The 17,455-nt window shown below is 38.3% G+C and overlaps 1 protein-coding gene across 3 annotated transcripts in view; it reads right to left on the bottom strand.

Annotated features, from left to right (window-relative positions):
- Nucleotides 1-15,296, bottom strand: part of Shprh (SNF2 histone linker PHD RING helicase) — a 70,494-nt gene extending 55,198 nt beyond the window's left edge. For 2 of the 3 annotated variants that reach the window (XM_076926851.1, XM_076926853.1), the window contains exons 1-8: nt 15,135-15,258; nt 12,276-12,928; nt 9,443-9,572; nt 7,102-7,320; nt 4,729-4,807; nt 3,631-3,781; nt 2,153-2,261; nt 1,335-1,588 (exon numbers count right to left, since the gene is read on the bottom strand). In XM_076926851.1, the coding sequence (XP_076782966.1) occupies nt 1,335-1,588; nt 2,153-2,261; nt 3,631-3,781; nt 4,729-4,807; nt 7,102-7,320; nt 9,443-9,572; nt 12,276-12,890 (1,557 nt within the window). In that variant the 5' untranslated portion in view covers nt 12,891-12,928; nt 15,135-15,258. Of the gene's footprint in view, nt 1-1,334; nt 1,589-2,152; nt 2,262-3,630; nt 3,782-4,728; nt 4,808-7,101; nt 7,321-9,442; nt 9,573-12,275; nt 12,929-15,124 lie in introns of all 3 variants that reach the window. The other variant, XM_076926852.1, reaches the window with a different exon arrangement.
- Between the last annotated feature and the right edge of the window lie 2,159 nt (nt 15,297-17,455).

The following is a 17,455-nucleotide window of genomic DNA, read 5'->3' as shown; positions in this document are numbered from 1 at the left end:
ACATTTATATATGTACATGTGTGTATATACATGTATACATATATACAAACATGTATACATGTATATATATATGCTTTACGAACAAATCCAACAGTCTTTACCACCCCTTTACCCAAGGAGACTTGTTCCTGATAAACATATTCTAATTTATCCTCTGAAAGATCCCTTTCAGTAATCTTCAAAGAAGCAAAGGTTCTACTTGATCCCTGTATAGTACTGATGAGAAAGATAAAGGTAAGCTTTGTTATTCATGTTTTATGATTTAAAGTCTGCTTAAATCAATCAAAAACAGAAATTTAGAGTGCATACAATTCCAAATCATCACGTACAAATAAAATGAAGGTTGATTACTATTTACTGCCATCAGTACAGACTTTTCTCTTTGCCTTTCTATGTGTGTTTCTTGTTATTTTGGTTTGAATGTCAGTTTTGGGCCAGGCATTGTCTCTGAATAGTAAGTAAAAGCACACTATAGAAGTGCCTACAAAATGCATGTAATACAGTCAGGGTGTGACAAACAGGTGACAGGAACAGCTCCCTGAAAATAGGAGCAGAACTAGGCACACACAGAACCAGGATATTAATACAGAACAATGGCACTGATTAGACATCCCAGCTTCTGGTGGCAGCAGGGCTGCAAAAGCACATCTCATTGCTGTGCTTGCTTGAGCACAAGCTGGATGCTCTCTACTCTAAGAGATGAAGTATGTCTATTTATTTTCTCTATTATCTCTTACAGTGGCCAAGTGAAAGCAAGCAAAAGGCTTTCTTTCATACTCTGATTTGTCGTCAGCATTCTTTCCTTAATGATGTTTACAAGCACTGTGTCTACTTTTCTAAAAGCAAATTGAAATTACTTGCCAAATGAAAACAGTTTTATAGAAAATATTGAAGTCATTTTAATGATGATGTCATTGGGAACATGGTAACTTTATATAAAAGACTTGAAGCATTTATATACAGGTATATGCAATGTGAGGCATTAACATTTCTAAAGTTGGAAGCAAAGTTTGTAAATGCAGACAGCATCTTAACAATAGACAAGTTACCTTAAACCAATATGAAACCAACTCATTTTAGAGTTCACTCCATTGGGTACTTTTACTGTTCCAACCATACTTCTCTGGGTTCAATGGTAACTACAATTGTTGTTACTTTTGTGATACTTACATTCAGAAAGTAGAAACGTTAAGTCACTTACTGCCACAGTACTTCTTCTCATTTCTGGTTTTTGTCTCTAAACTCTGAAAGCTTTAGTGTTAAGGTAGACCTATGCATTTATTCTGTAAGGCGTTGTATATATACGAGTACATGTACTTAATAAATGATGTTACCTGCTTTTTTGTTTTATCAAATACATCTTCTTTGTAATTCTTCCCCAATGTAAAAGTCCCAGAGAAGCCATGGCCTTTGATCTGTTTGACAAGACCTTCAAAGATTAAACATTTCAACATCCTCTTCAGAAGACTCCGGTTCCGCTGAACATCATATCTGAATATAGAGCTGACATACTTATAGATAGAAAGAATAGAAACTCCTTTCTTCCCATTCATTTCTTTCACAGCTGTCAGGATCATCACACGTGTAGCTAAATGTACAGTGGATAGACAAAAGGATACCATAATTACTCAAAATAATTGATATGAAATTCAATCTTCATCTTTATTAAGTACTGGGTACAAATAAAAGACTTAAATACAATCTAGTATTCTAAAAAATATGTAATAAAAATGTACCTTGAATTAAGAAAAATTACTGTAGCAGAAATAATTTAACAAAAAATTATTTAGGCTAATATGTTAATTTGGTGACACAACAATCATTCAAATTATAAAATACAATCTTTTGAATGTCCTAGTATATGTTATGCTACAATTTCTAAGAAAATTCTCCTGCTAATAAAAATTATTAAAGCTACACTTGAAATTAAACAAAACTGAAGAAACTGAAATATAATAAGCAAAGCTAGTAGTACTCTTTATTTTTGATGTAACTTGTAACCATGTTCTTATGTTAAATACCAACTAAAAAACAAACACAAAACAAAAACCCAAATAAACAAAACCTACTGCTTACAATTAAGATCTTTAAAGAATAACATAAACTACAGTCAAAATCACTGTAAGAAGTCACGTGAAGAGACCACACTTACGAGGACAGTGAACTTTCTCTTTTGGTTCATACTCTGTATCCTGGATTTCTCTATTTTTCACTTTTCCTCTAGGACAATGAGTTGGGATGAAATAATTTACCACTTTTCCCTGAAATACACAATTTTGGTAGTTGAAATAGTTTTGTTCAACTAAACTGAGTATTGAGTTATTATAATTATCCCTTCTATTAAGGAAATAGAAAATACCCATAAACAACTAGGAGATAAGTAAATATCATTTATTATATATCAATTTTTCACTTTGGAGCTTATAACTAGCCATCATTTTTTAATTTGTATACTTTAAATTACCTAAGTGTAGGGAATTTCTGAAAGTAACTTTTAAAGGCAGTTAAAAATAGAATTGATACATTAAATTTGAATAATGAAATTTTAATAATTAAGTTCAGAAATACATACTGAGCTTAATTAAAAATCTATGAAAGATGTTATTAATACTTTAAGTCATATACAGTGTATTTTTAAAAATAAGATTTATTTTTTGTTTTATGTGTAAGGGAATGTTGTCTGCATGTATGTGTGTACATCTCATGCATGCAGTGCCCACAGAGGCCAGAAGAGGGAGCGGCATCAACTAGCTCTAGAGTTACAGATGGTTAGTTACCGCGTGGATGGGTGTTGGAAATGCAACCTGGGTCCTCTAAAAGAGCAGCCAGAGCTCAGAGCTCCGAACTGTTGACTCTTTTCTCCAACGTCCTCCACCATAGCTATATATTTACATAAATTTATAAAAGTGTATTTATATGAACTTATGTAAGTATAACCACACATACAAAGATATATAAAGATTTTTCTTTTCTATTTACAATTGAAATCAGTAAGGTTTATTATGTATACATGAAATTATCAATAGATTACATAAATATTAAAATTGTGGGCCTGGTGGTTTCTGGAGATTCTTAACTAGTTCTACCTGTGATTAGTGGGCTAAATTCAGTTGGATTTAATGTGCTGGCTTCAGGTTTTACTACTGGGAAATATAAGAAATTATATTTTGTGAACTCTAAAATTCATATATTTATACAAAAACTTTTTCATCTAGCAATCTATTAATACTATCAGTCAATCGGTAAGTTCTACTTAACAGAATCTGAAGTTTGTAATTAAACAGACAGTTCTTCATTCAGTGACAATATAGACCTTTTAGTGTTGACAAGATATGTGAAACACCAACAGGATTTGTTGTAAAAGTCCTGGTAATTAGTTGGAAGATTGCTAACTCACTGCTGTATATTCTCTTACTAGTTGGTCTACATCACTTAAGAAAAACCTCCCGGGCAACCACAGTCCCATTATCTGCAGTAACTTGAAGGTAACCAATCACGAATATAAGCCATTTTCACACAATGCACAGTAGGGGTTGACTCAATGGCCAAGCAAATGCTCAATGTTCACTATAAGGTCTCTTGACATCCTTTGTCCCCCATCCTCTAAAGCATTGAAGTATTTCTCTGTACCTCAGGAAGGGTGAGAGCATCCTGTTTGACATCTTGTCGGGTATGTGTCAGAATCAGAGCCAGAACTTCCACTGTCTTTCCAAGACCCATCTCATCTGCTAAGATTCCACCAAGCAACTGTGGCCCAGCATGTGGGAAATCTCGAATGATGCTAAGAGAAAATACAACCCAAGGATTTAAAGAAAATACTGTCTTTTATTAGTATTCCCAAAGAGAACTGAAGAAATGAATGAAACTTTAAGTTTACTGAAACTTCATTTAGGAGGAAAAAGTCAAAGTTCCAAATCATACATAACAGGAATAAAATAATAACAATAACTGAGCAGACAACTAAGTCTGTAGAAGTAAGAATGGTGCTAGTACATACTCAGCACATTATCTCATCTATAATTAAAGAGAAATGTTATGCAGTCCAGCAAGATGGCTAAGCAGACAAAAGTGACTGCCACCAGGCCTTATGACAAGCATGATGAAAGTTGAAAAGATAAGTTATCCTCTGCCTTCACAGGTATACCATGCCACCCCTCCATCCTTGGCCACAGAATAAACATATATTATGTTTTAGAAGGCAGTATATTCCCTTTATGGTCTCCATAAATCTGTGATTAAAAATATAAGACAATAAATCCTGACTCACTAATTATGCTCAAAGATCCTCACATTTCTTAAATCTATAAATTGATAATTAAACATATAAAAGTTGGCCTTTATAAAAAAAAATGGCATGACTTGAGATATAAATCTAATCTCTCCTTCTCTCCATCTCTGTGGTAGCATTGTACTACATGGTCCTTGCTGGCCTAGAACTCTCTACGTAGACCAAACTGGCGTTCAACTCAGAGCTCCCTAGTGCTGGGATTAAAGGCATGCCTCATCATACCAGCTATCTCTCTCAGTCTTGACAGTTCAGCAGCTTCAGTCTATAATGATAAACATATTCACTGAGAAATGACAAGTGCTTTTTAATTCTGAGTCTATCTTAACTGTAGAAATATAGAATAAAACTTTAGTATTCCTGAACACTGAGCATGTGTTAAATTCTCATGGTTTTTTACTGAATATATTTATAACAATCAGACATAGAAGATTTTGCCTTACCAGCCTGTATATGGATTATAGTATAGTTTCAAGCCATCAGGTGTAACAATTTCTCGCCACAAGAAGTGCAGGGAGTTATCTAAAGAGAAGTATAAGAGGTTTTGTTTTGATTTTTTCTCTGTCACATAGTAATACTAAAACAGACAAAATGGCATGGGATACTGCTTCAGGAGACCCATGGCCTTGAGAAGACCCACTCAGGAAAGGCCACATAAGGGCCTCTCACAATATTCCTCTAATACCATTTGTTAGCTTCCGTTGCTTTTGCACGAACACAGAAGAGCAAAGTGCAACAAACAGCTAAGGGGGAAAACTATTATGTAGCACCAATTCTAACCTGACAAGGGTTTTCTGCATTTGTGAAGTGCAAATGTGTGTCTCTGTGTCTTAATGTGTTTACTATAATGTGAGGACTTTTCTGAAAACTAGTAGAAAGTGGAAATTGTACCCAAGTAAAAGGAGTTGGTCCTGACTGGATCTGGCCATGGGGACTGGATGGAATCCTGGTCCCTTCTTAACATGTTCTGTGTTTCCAGGATACAATGAGAGGAAGAGCCCCTCAGCTGCCTGTCTTTGCCACAATGTAAACATTGTGAGGACACTTAATATGCTCAATGACTAAGACTACACTGAATAATCCATAAATTGTTTTCGGTACAAAACCAGTGTGCAATTATGTACTTACATTATACCATTACAACTCATAATTACATAAGCAAGTACTGATATCTAAGGTTGATGTTATCCTTCCCAAGCACTGGCAGCTAAAGTGTGCTCTACCACAGCTAGGTAAAAGTCTTATAATTTTAAAAAATTGAAGATGTATTTGATAGCATTCCTCTACTTCTGAAACAAGGTATTTCTTTCCTCTAAATACCTAATCTCTCCTCGAGTTCAAAGCAATAGCAATCAGGCTAGCCATTTTTGCACTGAACCATGTCACTCGGTGACTCTCTGGAAATGACGTTCTCAGATCTCTGTCACTGTGGTGGAAGCCTGACAAGACTGGTTGTTGACTCCAAGTTTACAGATTTGTTAAAATGCATCAAATGTTATCTTTAAGATCAAAACATTTTGTTGTATGTAAGTATTCCTTATGGAAATTATGTGTCTAAAAATTATTTTAGAGAAAAAAATAATATGGCCTATGTTGGGCTTTACAGAACTAATAATTTCTCAAACAAATAATGAGGAAAGACTGAATGTGAGCTGGGCAGTGAAACACAGATTATGAAACTTTACCAAGAGCATCCAACTCCAGAGTTAGATGATGGTTTCAGGACAGGGGAAGAAAATGAGGAAGAATTTAAATGAATGAGAACGTAGGAGGACAGGGAAATAGAGATGAGGAAGGTAATTTGGAAAGAAGACAAATGTACTGATATTTGTCTTGATATAATAGGATAAGGAGTAAGAAGAAATAATACTGCCTATCAATTTATAGTTCCTAAAAGGGAAACTTAAAAACAAATTAGGTTGCTAGAATACTTGGGAGAAATACGTAATAATCATCTCTAGTTAAATGAAGTAAATCTATACAGGAAGAATCAGAACTAGTTAATAACTCAGTGCATCGAGTCTCAAAATTTGTCCACTCATTTAAAGACAGCGCTGGCCCACTGATGCACACACACTTTTATGCCCAGCGCTTAGCAGGCAGAAACATGAATTCAAAGTAGAGCTTGAGGTCAGCCTGGTCTACATAGTGACTGAGTTCTAGGACAGTCAAAGAGTTACACCAAGACCCTGCCTCAAAAACAAACAAAACTTATTATTAAAGTACACCCCTGTAATGAATCTCCTGGTTTTATTTATTTTGTGGTACAAGCAAAAAATATAAACTAGGAAAATTAGTCATATTTGTAAATCTGCTGTCTGTTGATAATATTTATTGTCAAGTTAGGAAGTTTCTTACACATAACTAATAAAGTTCTAAAGCAATTCTTTATAAACAAGTCATGATTTTTCCTCTTCTCTTCCCTATTTTTTTCTCTCCCTCTCTCTTTCTCCCTCTCTTTTTTGAGACAGCAAGGCACGTAGCCGAGACAGGCTGGCCTGGAAACCACATCATGGCCTGGGATGACTTGAATCCCTCATCTTCCTGCTACTACCTTCCAAAATGATATTACAAGTAGGGACCATGATTTAAACTTATTTCTTACTTTCATATATTACTATTAAGGCTGAAGAAAGAACAAGTTTAAAAGGAAATTCACATATTAATTTTTCTAGATATTTATTTTGAAAGACATCTTAGAAAATGATTCTCCTTTCAGTATGATTACATGCCATCACCCCAATACATGCCCCACTATTAACTGTCTCCAAGACTGTGCCTCCCGAGGAGCCCTTCTTTAAGCATCTTATACTTGCCCCCAACAGGAGTGCTTCTGAATTGCTCTTGCTGTAACATCCAGTTGACTGCCTCTCTCTGGTAAGGTCTCAGCACTGGAATCAGTGCAGGGTGCTGGACATCCACGTGGACTGACTGTGTTTCTTGCTGGTGTGTTTGCTTCACAAAGTGATAGAGCTCATCAATGTCTTGGCTCTCTGGCTCACTCTCTGAATCCTCCTCCTCTTCTTCCAGCACAGCTGTATATCCAAGACACGCACCCATAACAGATCTGCATGTAAGCCACAAGCACTTTTTCTTTTTAATCCCTTCCCTTCCCATTCTGTGTGTTTCGTAGACACTTTGCAATGCTCTCTGGCTTGGTCTCACACCCAAGAGCTTCACTGCTCAGTTTTCTTCTAGGGGCTAGGACTGTAGACGTATGTGCTACACAAGGCTTGCTGACCACTAGTCCTTGTTGCAGGAAATCCACACAGCCATCCAGCTACACAGTCCTGTTCTGTATAGTCCATGGTGGAAAATCCCCCCTCAAAAAATATCTACCTACGCATTTTTTAAAAGCGTTCAAATGCTGCAATGCTGCATGGCATCTATTTCCTGCTCAGTGCTCATGCTCTATTTTATACTTTGGCTGTACTGTATCTGCTTTTTCAATCACCTATGTGTACTTGTCATAGATCCTCAGAGATACTGACATGTTCTGTTCTCATAAGTATTTAATAAGTATGAGAAACTGAGTATGAATTTCACCTGTAATTTATAAACTATTTTTTCACTTTCACATCTTAACATAAAAAATTCTTAGTTTTCATGCTTACTAAGATAATGGTTCATTAATTTTTTAGGCTGAGAAGAAAGGGCAGGCCTTGGGTAGCAGCAGGAGTTAGTGAGGAGACATGCTAAAAGACTTATTAATGTACACATGTCAGGCTAACTATCACATTTCACTAGATGAACACAAGTGCCCTGTACAAGACTCACGGTAACTTGAACAAAATAAAAAATCCACATACACTTAAATTAGTCTTTCAATGGGAAGAAATGAACCATTTTTATTTCTAAACTGTTCTCAGCACATTATAAAACTACATGGTTTTATAGAATTCATCTAATACATTCAATGACTAAGAGTGTATTGAACAATCTATAATATTTTTAATATAAAATATCACACAGGATTATCACAACCACACAGTGTAATTATACACTTATTTCATATCACTGCAACAACATAATTAATGTAACCAAGCATTGATAGCTAAGCTTGAAGTTTTCCTCCGGACACTGGCAGTTAGGGTGTGTTCCAACATAGCTGGCTAAAATTCTTATAACTAAAAAAATATTCTAGATGTACTTGATAGCACTTCTAATTATGAAACAAGATATTTTCTTTCCTGTAAATCTTTAACGTGCAAAATCAGTATTATTAGCATTGTGAAGTTCTGAAAGAATGAGCTATGGCATCAATGTACCCACTATGTTCAAAAACAGATTTTCAAAACACTCTAACATGAAAATTTATAGGGCTGAAGCTATAGTTCAGAAGTGCAGCACTTGCCTAGCATGCGTGCAGTTCTGGGTTTGACATCTAACAAATAAGGAAAAAGGAAAAAAGAAAAAAAACCAAAGCAAAACAAAAGAAAGGAATGGGAGAAGAGAATATTCTACAAATTACACCTAAAAATACAAGCACATTAAATTCTCCACTGTAATTCGTAGACTCAAGCTGTTTCTCCAGCAGCATAGCTGGGCACCCCCTCAGCCACTCCCCATGTCTATCTGTGGCAGACAGTGCTGAACCAATAGTGGCTTTTGTTTGTCTTATCTCTACCACTGAGCTACGTTTACTAACATTCACATGGAATTCACCAAGAATTCCATGTCCTGCCAACAAACAACAAAGTCATCTGTTCTTTATAGGAATGTAACTCTTGAGATTCTTTATCAGATTGCAAGGGAAAATAGATTAAAAGCCAGCAACAATCTCTGGTTATTAAAAATTTTTGCAGCATAGCTAAGAAAATCAATCAACTAGCTTCAAAAACATTTTTTTGTAGAATAGCTAAGAAATAAATACATAAATAAATAGAAATCTAACTAGTTTAGATGTGTTTTGAGTGCCTTTTGACTTTGTATATTGATTCTGCAAACATTTCCTGAATGCTGGGCATAACACTAAGCAATTACACTAAAAAAGCAAATTGGATCAGTAAGGGCATTTCAGATTTTGTCACACAGTACTGTATAAAGAAGACTCAAGTTTCTTCATTTTATTACTTGTTTTTCAGGTTGTTATATGTACAAGTTGAGGAGAAACTGACAATCCCAAAATGCAATTTTAAATCTTACTTTGGTAATTACCTGGAATAATAAAATTATGTAACTTTTCCATCACTCTCTTCATGAGCTGATTCAACTTTTTCATTCTGGAACCTGCATCACTCATGAAGTCTAGTTTTGTTAGGCCAGCTTCCAAGATGTAAATTCCAACCTACAAAGAATTAACACACCTAAGTTTTACTAGTAGGATACTATTCTTTATGAGGATACAAGAAAAGCCTTTTCAGAGTCACTATTTCTTTTTAAAAAATTTGAATTATTTTTTATGTATATGGTGTTTGTGTCTGCATGTATGTCTGTGTATCACATATGTGCAGTAACTATGGAGGCCAAACAAGGACAGTAGTAACCCAGGGACAGGAGTTACAGATGATTGTTAGATGACATGTGGGTGCTGGGAATTGAACTCAGGTCCTCTGCAAGAGCAGCCAGTGGTCTTAACCACTCTGCCAGTTCTCCAGTCCCCAGATTCACCATTTTAAAGGTTTTAACAATGTTTGCTCCACAGGCAGGAGATACACTTTTATTTTCATAAATTCACTCTATAAATGTCTATGATGAATTATTTATTAGAAAAATGAAAACAAAAAGACTTCCTTAAATGAGACCAAAACACAAAAATACGATGAAAACCTCAATTCTACCCACCAAGACACTGGTGTCTAAACCTAATGGGCATCTGAATAATCAGTGAAGCACGGTACAAGGAAACATTTCCTAGCTCAGTCTTCTAAGGTTATATTTGCAAATCCTTATCAATGGATCGATCCAGGAATATGAAATAAAAAGTGGAAAAAAAACAGACCCTGACTATGTTAAGTATCTTATAAAACAATGCAGCTATTGAATTGTAAGAGTTGAAATATTCAAATTTAAGACTGATATTTAGGAGTAAAAGAAATTTAGAAAACATAACTTTTGATTAGACTCAACTGTTCTCATTTTTAAATGGAAAGTCTATGAGGTAGCCTAAATACTTTAATTTTTGAGATTTCTAATGGCAAACGATGCATTTTCTTCATTCCTCCAGCTATCCTGGGCCTAATTCCCTAATGACTGAAATCCTTCATTTCTTCTGCTGAAAATTTAAGAATCCAGCAACATTACCCTGTAACAAATGGCAAAGATTACATTTCAGAATGTTTGCCTTCAGTACATTTGCCTCTGTCCACCTGGAGATGGATGGCTTAAATATTTACATACTTAGCCCAATCAGGGTCAGGGAAAATGGAAGAGATTATGATATGATTTTAGGGATAAAATACAGACACATAGGCTATGATTTCTTACATTCCTGCTATCTGCAAAACTCTGGTCCTCAAAATCAGTATATAGGGAATTGCATGGTTGAATTCCACTGTCTAGGGAAAAATTAATTGCTGTATAATGCTTTTATTAAGTGTTTCTCTATTCTTTAAATCTATGGGCATTCCACCCTAAATACAACAGATCTCCTCAGAAATATCAATTAGCCTATTGATATAATTTCTTTTGAGAAATAAGGAAAACATTTCAGTGACACAAAGATGAAACAACTTCTTAGGATTTTTCTTTCAGCCTTTAGCGTGAAGGCTTACACATCTACTTATCTCACTTCATCTTAGCAAAATCTATCATAAAAGAATGGGTATTGTTTATAGTTCATAAAAAGTTGATATTAGAACATTTGATCTGCACATATTTACACAACTTATTGAATGCAGATCTTGAAATAAATTACAAATTTACTGATACTGTTAGGTACCAGGCACTTTAATCGGCACTGAAGATAAAAGACTTCACAGTTTAGCAAACAGGAAGGATGTCAAATGTAAGTGTGTTTCAAGCAGTGTCTTAGTTAGGGTTTTACTGCTGTGAACAGACACATGACCAAGGCAACTCTTAAAAGGGCAACATTTAATTGAGGCTGGCTTACAGGTTCAGAGGTTCAATTCATTATCATCAAGGCGGGAACATGGCAGCATCCAGGCAGGCATGGTGCAGGAGGAGCTGAGAGTTCTACATCTTGTTCCAAAGGCAAACATGAGAAGACTTGCTTCCAGGCAGCTAGGACTAGGGTCTTAAAGCCCACAGTGACACACTTACTCCACCAAAGCCACACCTCCTTTTTTTTTTCTTTTTTGGTTTTGGGAGACAGGGTTTTCCTGTGTAGCCCTGGTAGACCACACCTCCTAATAATGCCACTCCCTGAACCAAGCATATACAAACCATCTCAAGCAGCCAAAAGAAAAGAGAAAAAAGAAAATAGATACACTGGGCAAGGGCATGTAGCTCCATGCCTAGGACTTAAGAAAACGTCTCTATGTATTCATGCATTAGATTCCTCCTGAACAGACTGTCAGAGAAGGGAAAGAGGAAACCAAGAAAAGCACAGACAGAAAGACAGAATATGTTTGGGAAACAAATTTTGAAATTTCAGGAGCTAGATAAAAAAACCAGTGACAAAGGGTAAAGTTCAATGACATATGATAGGAAGTTGTTAAGTCAATAAAGCAACGTTACACTTAAGTTTTACAATCAGGAAATTAAGTCATATTTCAGATAGACCATTTCTGAAACAAAATAGACAAAAGATTTGAAAACACAAGCTATTATAATGCAAGATGATGAGGACCAAAGCAGGTAACTGAGCATAAAGGCAGAAGAGAAAATCAGGAGAATCTCCTGAGGAAAGTACAGCCTGGCTAGTTGTGATTGGCAGGAAGACACAGTCTTACAGTTATTTAAAGCCCCATATGAAGTTATTCTTTGAAACTTAATAATGAGGGCTTATTGCTGTGTTTTTGAGACTTTCTAAGTTAAAGTCAATGAATTACCAGTGTAGAACCTTACACAACACCACAGACCCCAGTACCTTGATTGTATGACTTCCTTCTGGTCTCTGGTAGAGTTTTATTCCTCTTCTCTTCTGTAGCCAGGCCAAATCCTGTAACATGTCACTACTGAAGGAGGATTCCACTCGAATAGCCTTGCCACAAACACTGGCTGATCCTTTAAGTAAATTTTCTTGTTTCTCTACATTTTTACATTCTGAATGAACATAGATCAGAAACTGACTGCTTGACTCTGAACTCATCAATGTAAAAGTCCTTTCAGAAAAATGTTCAACTAAACTCTCGTTGCGGAGAAGCTGAAGAGCAAAATCTCCCAGAAATGCTTTCCAACAATGATCCACACAATAGGGCGAAATTGTAACATTCAATGTCACAGACAAAGGGGGCTCTTTTTCAATGGATTCTAAGATGCTCACAGTCTCTGAACATCTCCTTTTATCTCTGTGAACTGCACTTTCAGGAGGGTCATCATCAATGATGATGCAATCAGAAGAGTCTGCATCTGAGCAGGCCTGCTCCTCAGCAGTCAAGGTGAGTGGCTCATTCCTCAGGTCCTCATGCATGTTCCAGTGAAGCTGCTGCTGCCTTTCCTCATCCACCTTCATCGGGGGAGCACGCTTCCTTCGGCTGCTCATCTTCACCCTTTCACTTTCTTGGTTAGTAAATGTGAATTCTAAATGACAAATGAAACAGTTGACATGAGGCAGGATAAAAACAGGAAAATTACAAGAATACACCCTATACACTAAGTCTGGTTAAAGCCTCTGGCCAGTTGCAAATCCAGACCCCAGAACAATTAATAACATACATTTGCTGTGAAGGCTACCAATGTAGCGATAATGTATCTTTTATGAGGAAATATTTTCAAATAAAAACATTAACATTGCAATATTACAGCCCAAATGTGCACAAACCTAGGCTGGGCTTCACTCCTCTACTGGATATTTTCTAGGACTCTCCAACACAAGACTATTTCCATTCACAGTGAAAATATCCTCATTTCCCAAATCATATTCTAATCCAGTTATTTACCTTAACAACAACCCTGTAATATTAGGAACATTCCTTAGCAGCCCTTACACAAAACTTGAAGTCTGTTATTGTAATGTGAACTCTTCAAAATGGGTAAATTGATAAGAAGACTTAAGTCAAATAATAGCTGTTGTGATTTGGCCATCAAAACTCCTGACAGATTACATGTCAGAACTGATCCCTGATGGTTTTCAGAGGTTCTGGAAACTTGAGATGGGCCTAGGTGTAGGGAGTTCAATGCTAGTTGCTGAGCCTGCAGGATCAGCCTTGTTTCCTATCCTGTCTGTTTTCTAACCTACCCAGGTGTGAGCAAGCATCCTCACCAAGCTGCTGCAACAAGAAGCATTCTCTCCCCACTGTGTCTTCCCCATCCAATGGATTGTTTCCTCAACTCCCTGTAGTTGCTTATTGTCTAGTAATTGGTCACCTCAAGAAGAAAACTAACAGGTAAGAAACACATTAACCATGATCTCATGTATCAAATGTTGCAACAGTTTCACTCATGTTTAGTAGAAAATTTTAGTTAAGAGACAACCCCATTAAAGAACACAAATTATAATATTACACTTGATGGCCAACAACTAGGAAGACAAACCTCTCACAAAGTCAGAAACAAATGCCTGTCTCGCATGTGAGTTGTATTTAAACCCACATCACTGCTGCTTAATTCCAATGAGCTTTACAACCCCAGAACATTAACAAAACTTTGCTTGATCCTTATACAGTTGAAAATCCCTTAGAAGTAGCTTCTTTTTCAAAGAGAAAAAAAAAGGGGGAGGGGGAACAAAATACACACACACACACACACAAAATGGTTTTGTGGATTAAGAGATAAAGAGAGTGTGATGGTTTGTATATGCTCGACCCAGTGAGTGGCATTATTCAAAGCTTTTGGGCCTGTTGGAATAGGTATGGCCTTGCTGCAGTAAGTGTGTCACTGGGCATGGTCTTTAAGTCCCACATTCTAGCTGCCTGGAAGCCAGTGTTCTGCTAGCAGTCTTCAGTCTCTCAGCTCCTCCTGCACCATGCCTGCCTGGATGCTGCCACTGATGATAATGCTCCTGCCTTGATGTTAATGGACTGAACCTGTAAGCCAGCCCCAATTAAATGTTGCCCTTTATAAGACTTGCCTTGGTCATGGTGTCTGTTCATAGCAGTAAAACCCTAAGACAAAGAGTAAAGCGGTGATAACCATCATGGGACCTGGGCAAATGCAGGAGCAAAGACAAACACGTAGGAGACAAACAAAGACTCCCCAAGATAAATTCAAGCCATGTGGATTAAAAGGCACCACGTTGAAATGGCAAGTCTTTAACAAAACTGGACCCCCGACAAAGTCCCTTAACCATAAACCAACATCTTCATCCATCAACCTAGCGCCACTGGCAGCGTCCAAGTGCACACAACGCCAGGAGCCAGGGCGGTCCTGAAGGCGGCTGTAGTTCATGAGTCTCCGAAGGGAGCTGAGAAGTCGCCAGCCTAACTTGGCGGCCTCTGCATCCCTCTCAGCTCTACCTGCAGTCCCACCAGCCCGGCCCCGCGGGGCACGTCGAAGGCACAGGAGGGCCGCCTAAGTTATCCTCGAGAAAGGAGCCGGCTGCCAGCGCCCGGGGTGGGGTGGGGGACAGCTCGTGACAGGGCCTCGGCACGCGAGCGTGGGCAGCAAGCACCTGTCCCACGCGAGAAGGGCTCGGCCCACGCCCGGGCTGGGGCCCCGCCGCGGGGCCTCTCAGGGCAGCTCGCTCCCGACCCTGGAGCTCCGCAGGAGCCCTCGGAGTTCCCCTGAGGCGCAGAGCCAGTGTCCCTCCGCGATCTCCCACCCAGACCCCGCGCTCACCCTGACCGACCTCAACCGCTATCCGAGAACCGGTCGTCAGGGCCGGCCCCTCTCGTCCGCTGCAGAGCGCTGGCCGACAGTCGCCACACACACCTGCCGGAGTTGCGCACGCGCGCTGCACGCTGGGTGGAGCTGGCCGCCGGGGCCGGAAGCCGCGGCACCAGCTACGAGCGCCCGCTTCACGCGAACGCGCAGGACGCAGAAGGGACGCCCCGCCCTCTCTCTCCCGCGCTGGCTTCAAAAAGCTCTTTTGCGCATGTCCGGTCCCTGTTTTTGGGGGGGGCCCCTACCCCCACCCCAGTGAGAAGACCGTTGAAGTCTCGCGGTGGTTGCGCATCTCTCTTTTCCCCGCCTCCCTTGGTATTAGCAAATACAGGATGGGCGGGGCCGAAAGAGGGGGCGGTTCTCTTTGCCGGAGAGGGCGGGACTCTTCGCCACAGTGGTGGGGATGATGGTGAGCTGTGGTTTTAATAAAAAGGCAGAAACTTACATGAAATGGAATTCACGGTGCCGAGCAATTATGATACTCAAAAAATTATATACAATTAATCCACTAAATCAAAAGAATTCCATTTAGCAAGGAAAAAAAAAATGCAGAGAAAATGTCTCCAAAAGGAGCTCAGAGAAATGAGATCAGAGAGAAATGTATTCTTGCCAAGAAAAATACTAAGGCTTTAAATGTTTAAACGTTTTAAGAGAAAGAAGTTATACAGCTATGCTCAAGCTGGCTTCCCAGTATCTTTTCTGAAGGGAGAAGTCTATCTTCAGTAGACATAAACAAAATCTTCTCGTCTGAGGATTTCAATAGTGTGTTTACCAAGAGCTTTGTGTATCCTTCAAAACTTTTCTCTGTGGACTAATGTTTTGTTTTTTAATTTTGTAATCACCAGAGCTAATACCAGGGGAAGGAAAAGGTTCCCTTGTTATTTGGCTTTCTGGAAATCCCCTGTTATGAGACACCTGTTCATAAAACTGAGTCTTGCCGCCTAGTAGATGGTAAATAATCTAATAACAATACTCACTAGAGAATCAACTTATTAGACACACCCAGATCTTACAAGTGCATCCCCGGTTTTCATATAACTCAACTGCCCTGTTTTGTAACAAGGTGTGTTATATCATGTCTAAGCTAGGGTTGGATCTAGTCCATAACGATAAAGTAAATATTTCAATAAAGAAAATCTTGAAAATTTTCTGGTTTCCCAAAATACATAAAAAGTTATTGTTTACTTTGTGCTGTGGTCCGGTAAGTATACAACATATCTAAATAGAGTATAAATATCAAAATGTTTAAATATTTTGCTACTAAAAATGGTAATGAGTGAACTGTCAGCTCATTAACTTTTCTCCTGATACAGGATTTGCTTTGAAGCTGATGGCTGCTGAGTCAAGTTCGTGACTGGCAGAGGGGGAGGCACCTATAGAAACTTGTTAAAATTAGAAACAAGTTCTGGTTTGCAAAGAAGGAGACCACCACTCTATCTGACGAACACGACATGGGTGCTCATAACTGAACTCAAGTCTGCAAGAGAAGTGATCTCTTAACCTCTGAGCTATCTCTCCCACACCCTAAGATGTATTTCTTAAATAATAATATTTAAAAGCCAAAATGACTCCTTTCTCCATGGGCTGAAAGTCTGATGGTGTGTTGGCTGGTATGGAAAGAGTATCAGTCTCATCAGACATCTGCACTGAAGTTCTGGGGGTAACTAGGTACATTAAAAATGAGAAGCAATAGTTTGAAAATCATATGTTTTTTTTTTTAAATATTTTGAGCTGTGTGTGTCAACAATGATCTTAAAATAGTCAGTGAAAACATTATAAGCAGACGATCTGCCATGTGGTTGGGGGTTAATACACTTCTTAAGAGCCACAGAACATTTAGAGCAATGTGTTAGTATTTAACTTCAACCTAAAGTCACCAGCTAAATTATTCTCCCCAAAGAAAGTCATCCTGTGATTAAAGTTTGAAGCCACTCACCGATTTCCCTTTAGCTATGAAAGTCCTATGTGGAATGTTCTTCCGAAAGAGGCCTACTTAGTCTGTACTGCTGATTCTCCCAATAAAGCTTTACAGTTTCTTCTCCATCACTTACTGTTTCAGTTTACACTTTTATAAGAATGCCTTCCCCCCGACCCCCCTTAAGCAGCATGAACAAGGCCTCTGTGAGCTTCACATTCTGTCTCTCAGCCTTTACATAATAGAGGTGAGATGGGACTTTGCTTTGCATTAGGTGTACCCTTCCCCCCACCATGAGCAGGCCTGAGAGACCTTGTTTACCACAACAAGGTCAAGTGTTAGGATCTAGGTGGAGTTACCCACCTTGGCTG

The sequence above is a fragment of the Arvicanthis niloticus genome, chromosome 28, assembly GCF_011762505.2.
Source record: "Arvicanthis niloticus isolate mArvNil1 chromosome 28, mArvNil1.pat.X, whole genome shotgun sequence".
NCBI classification, from domain to species: domain Eukaryota; kingdom Metazoa; phylum Chordata; class Mammalia; order Rodentia; family Muridae; genus Arvicanthis; species Arvicanthis niloticus.
Note: the sequence above shows the minus strand (reverse complement) of the source record. Positions and strands in the feature narration are given on the sequence as shown.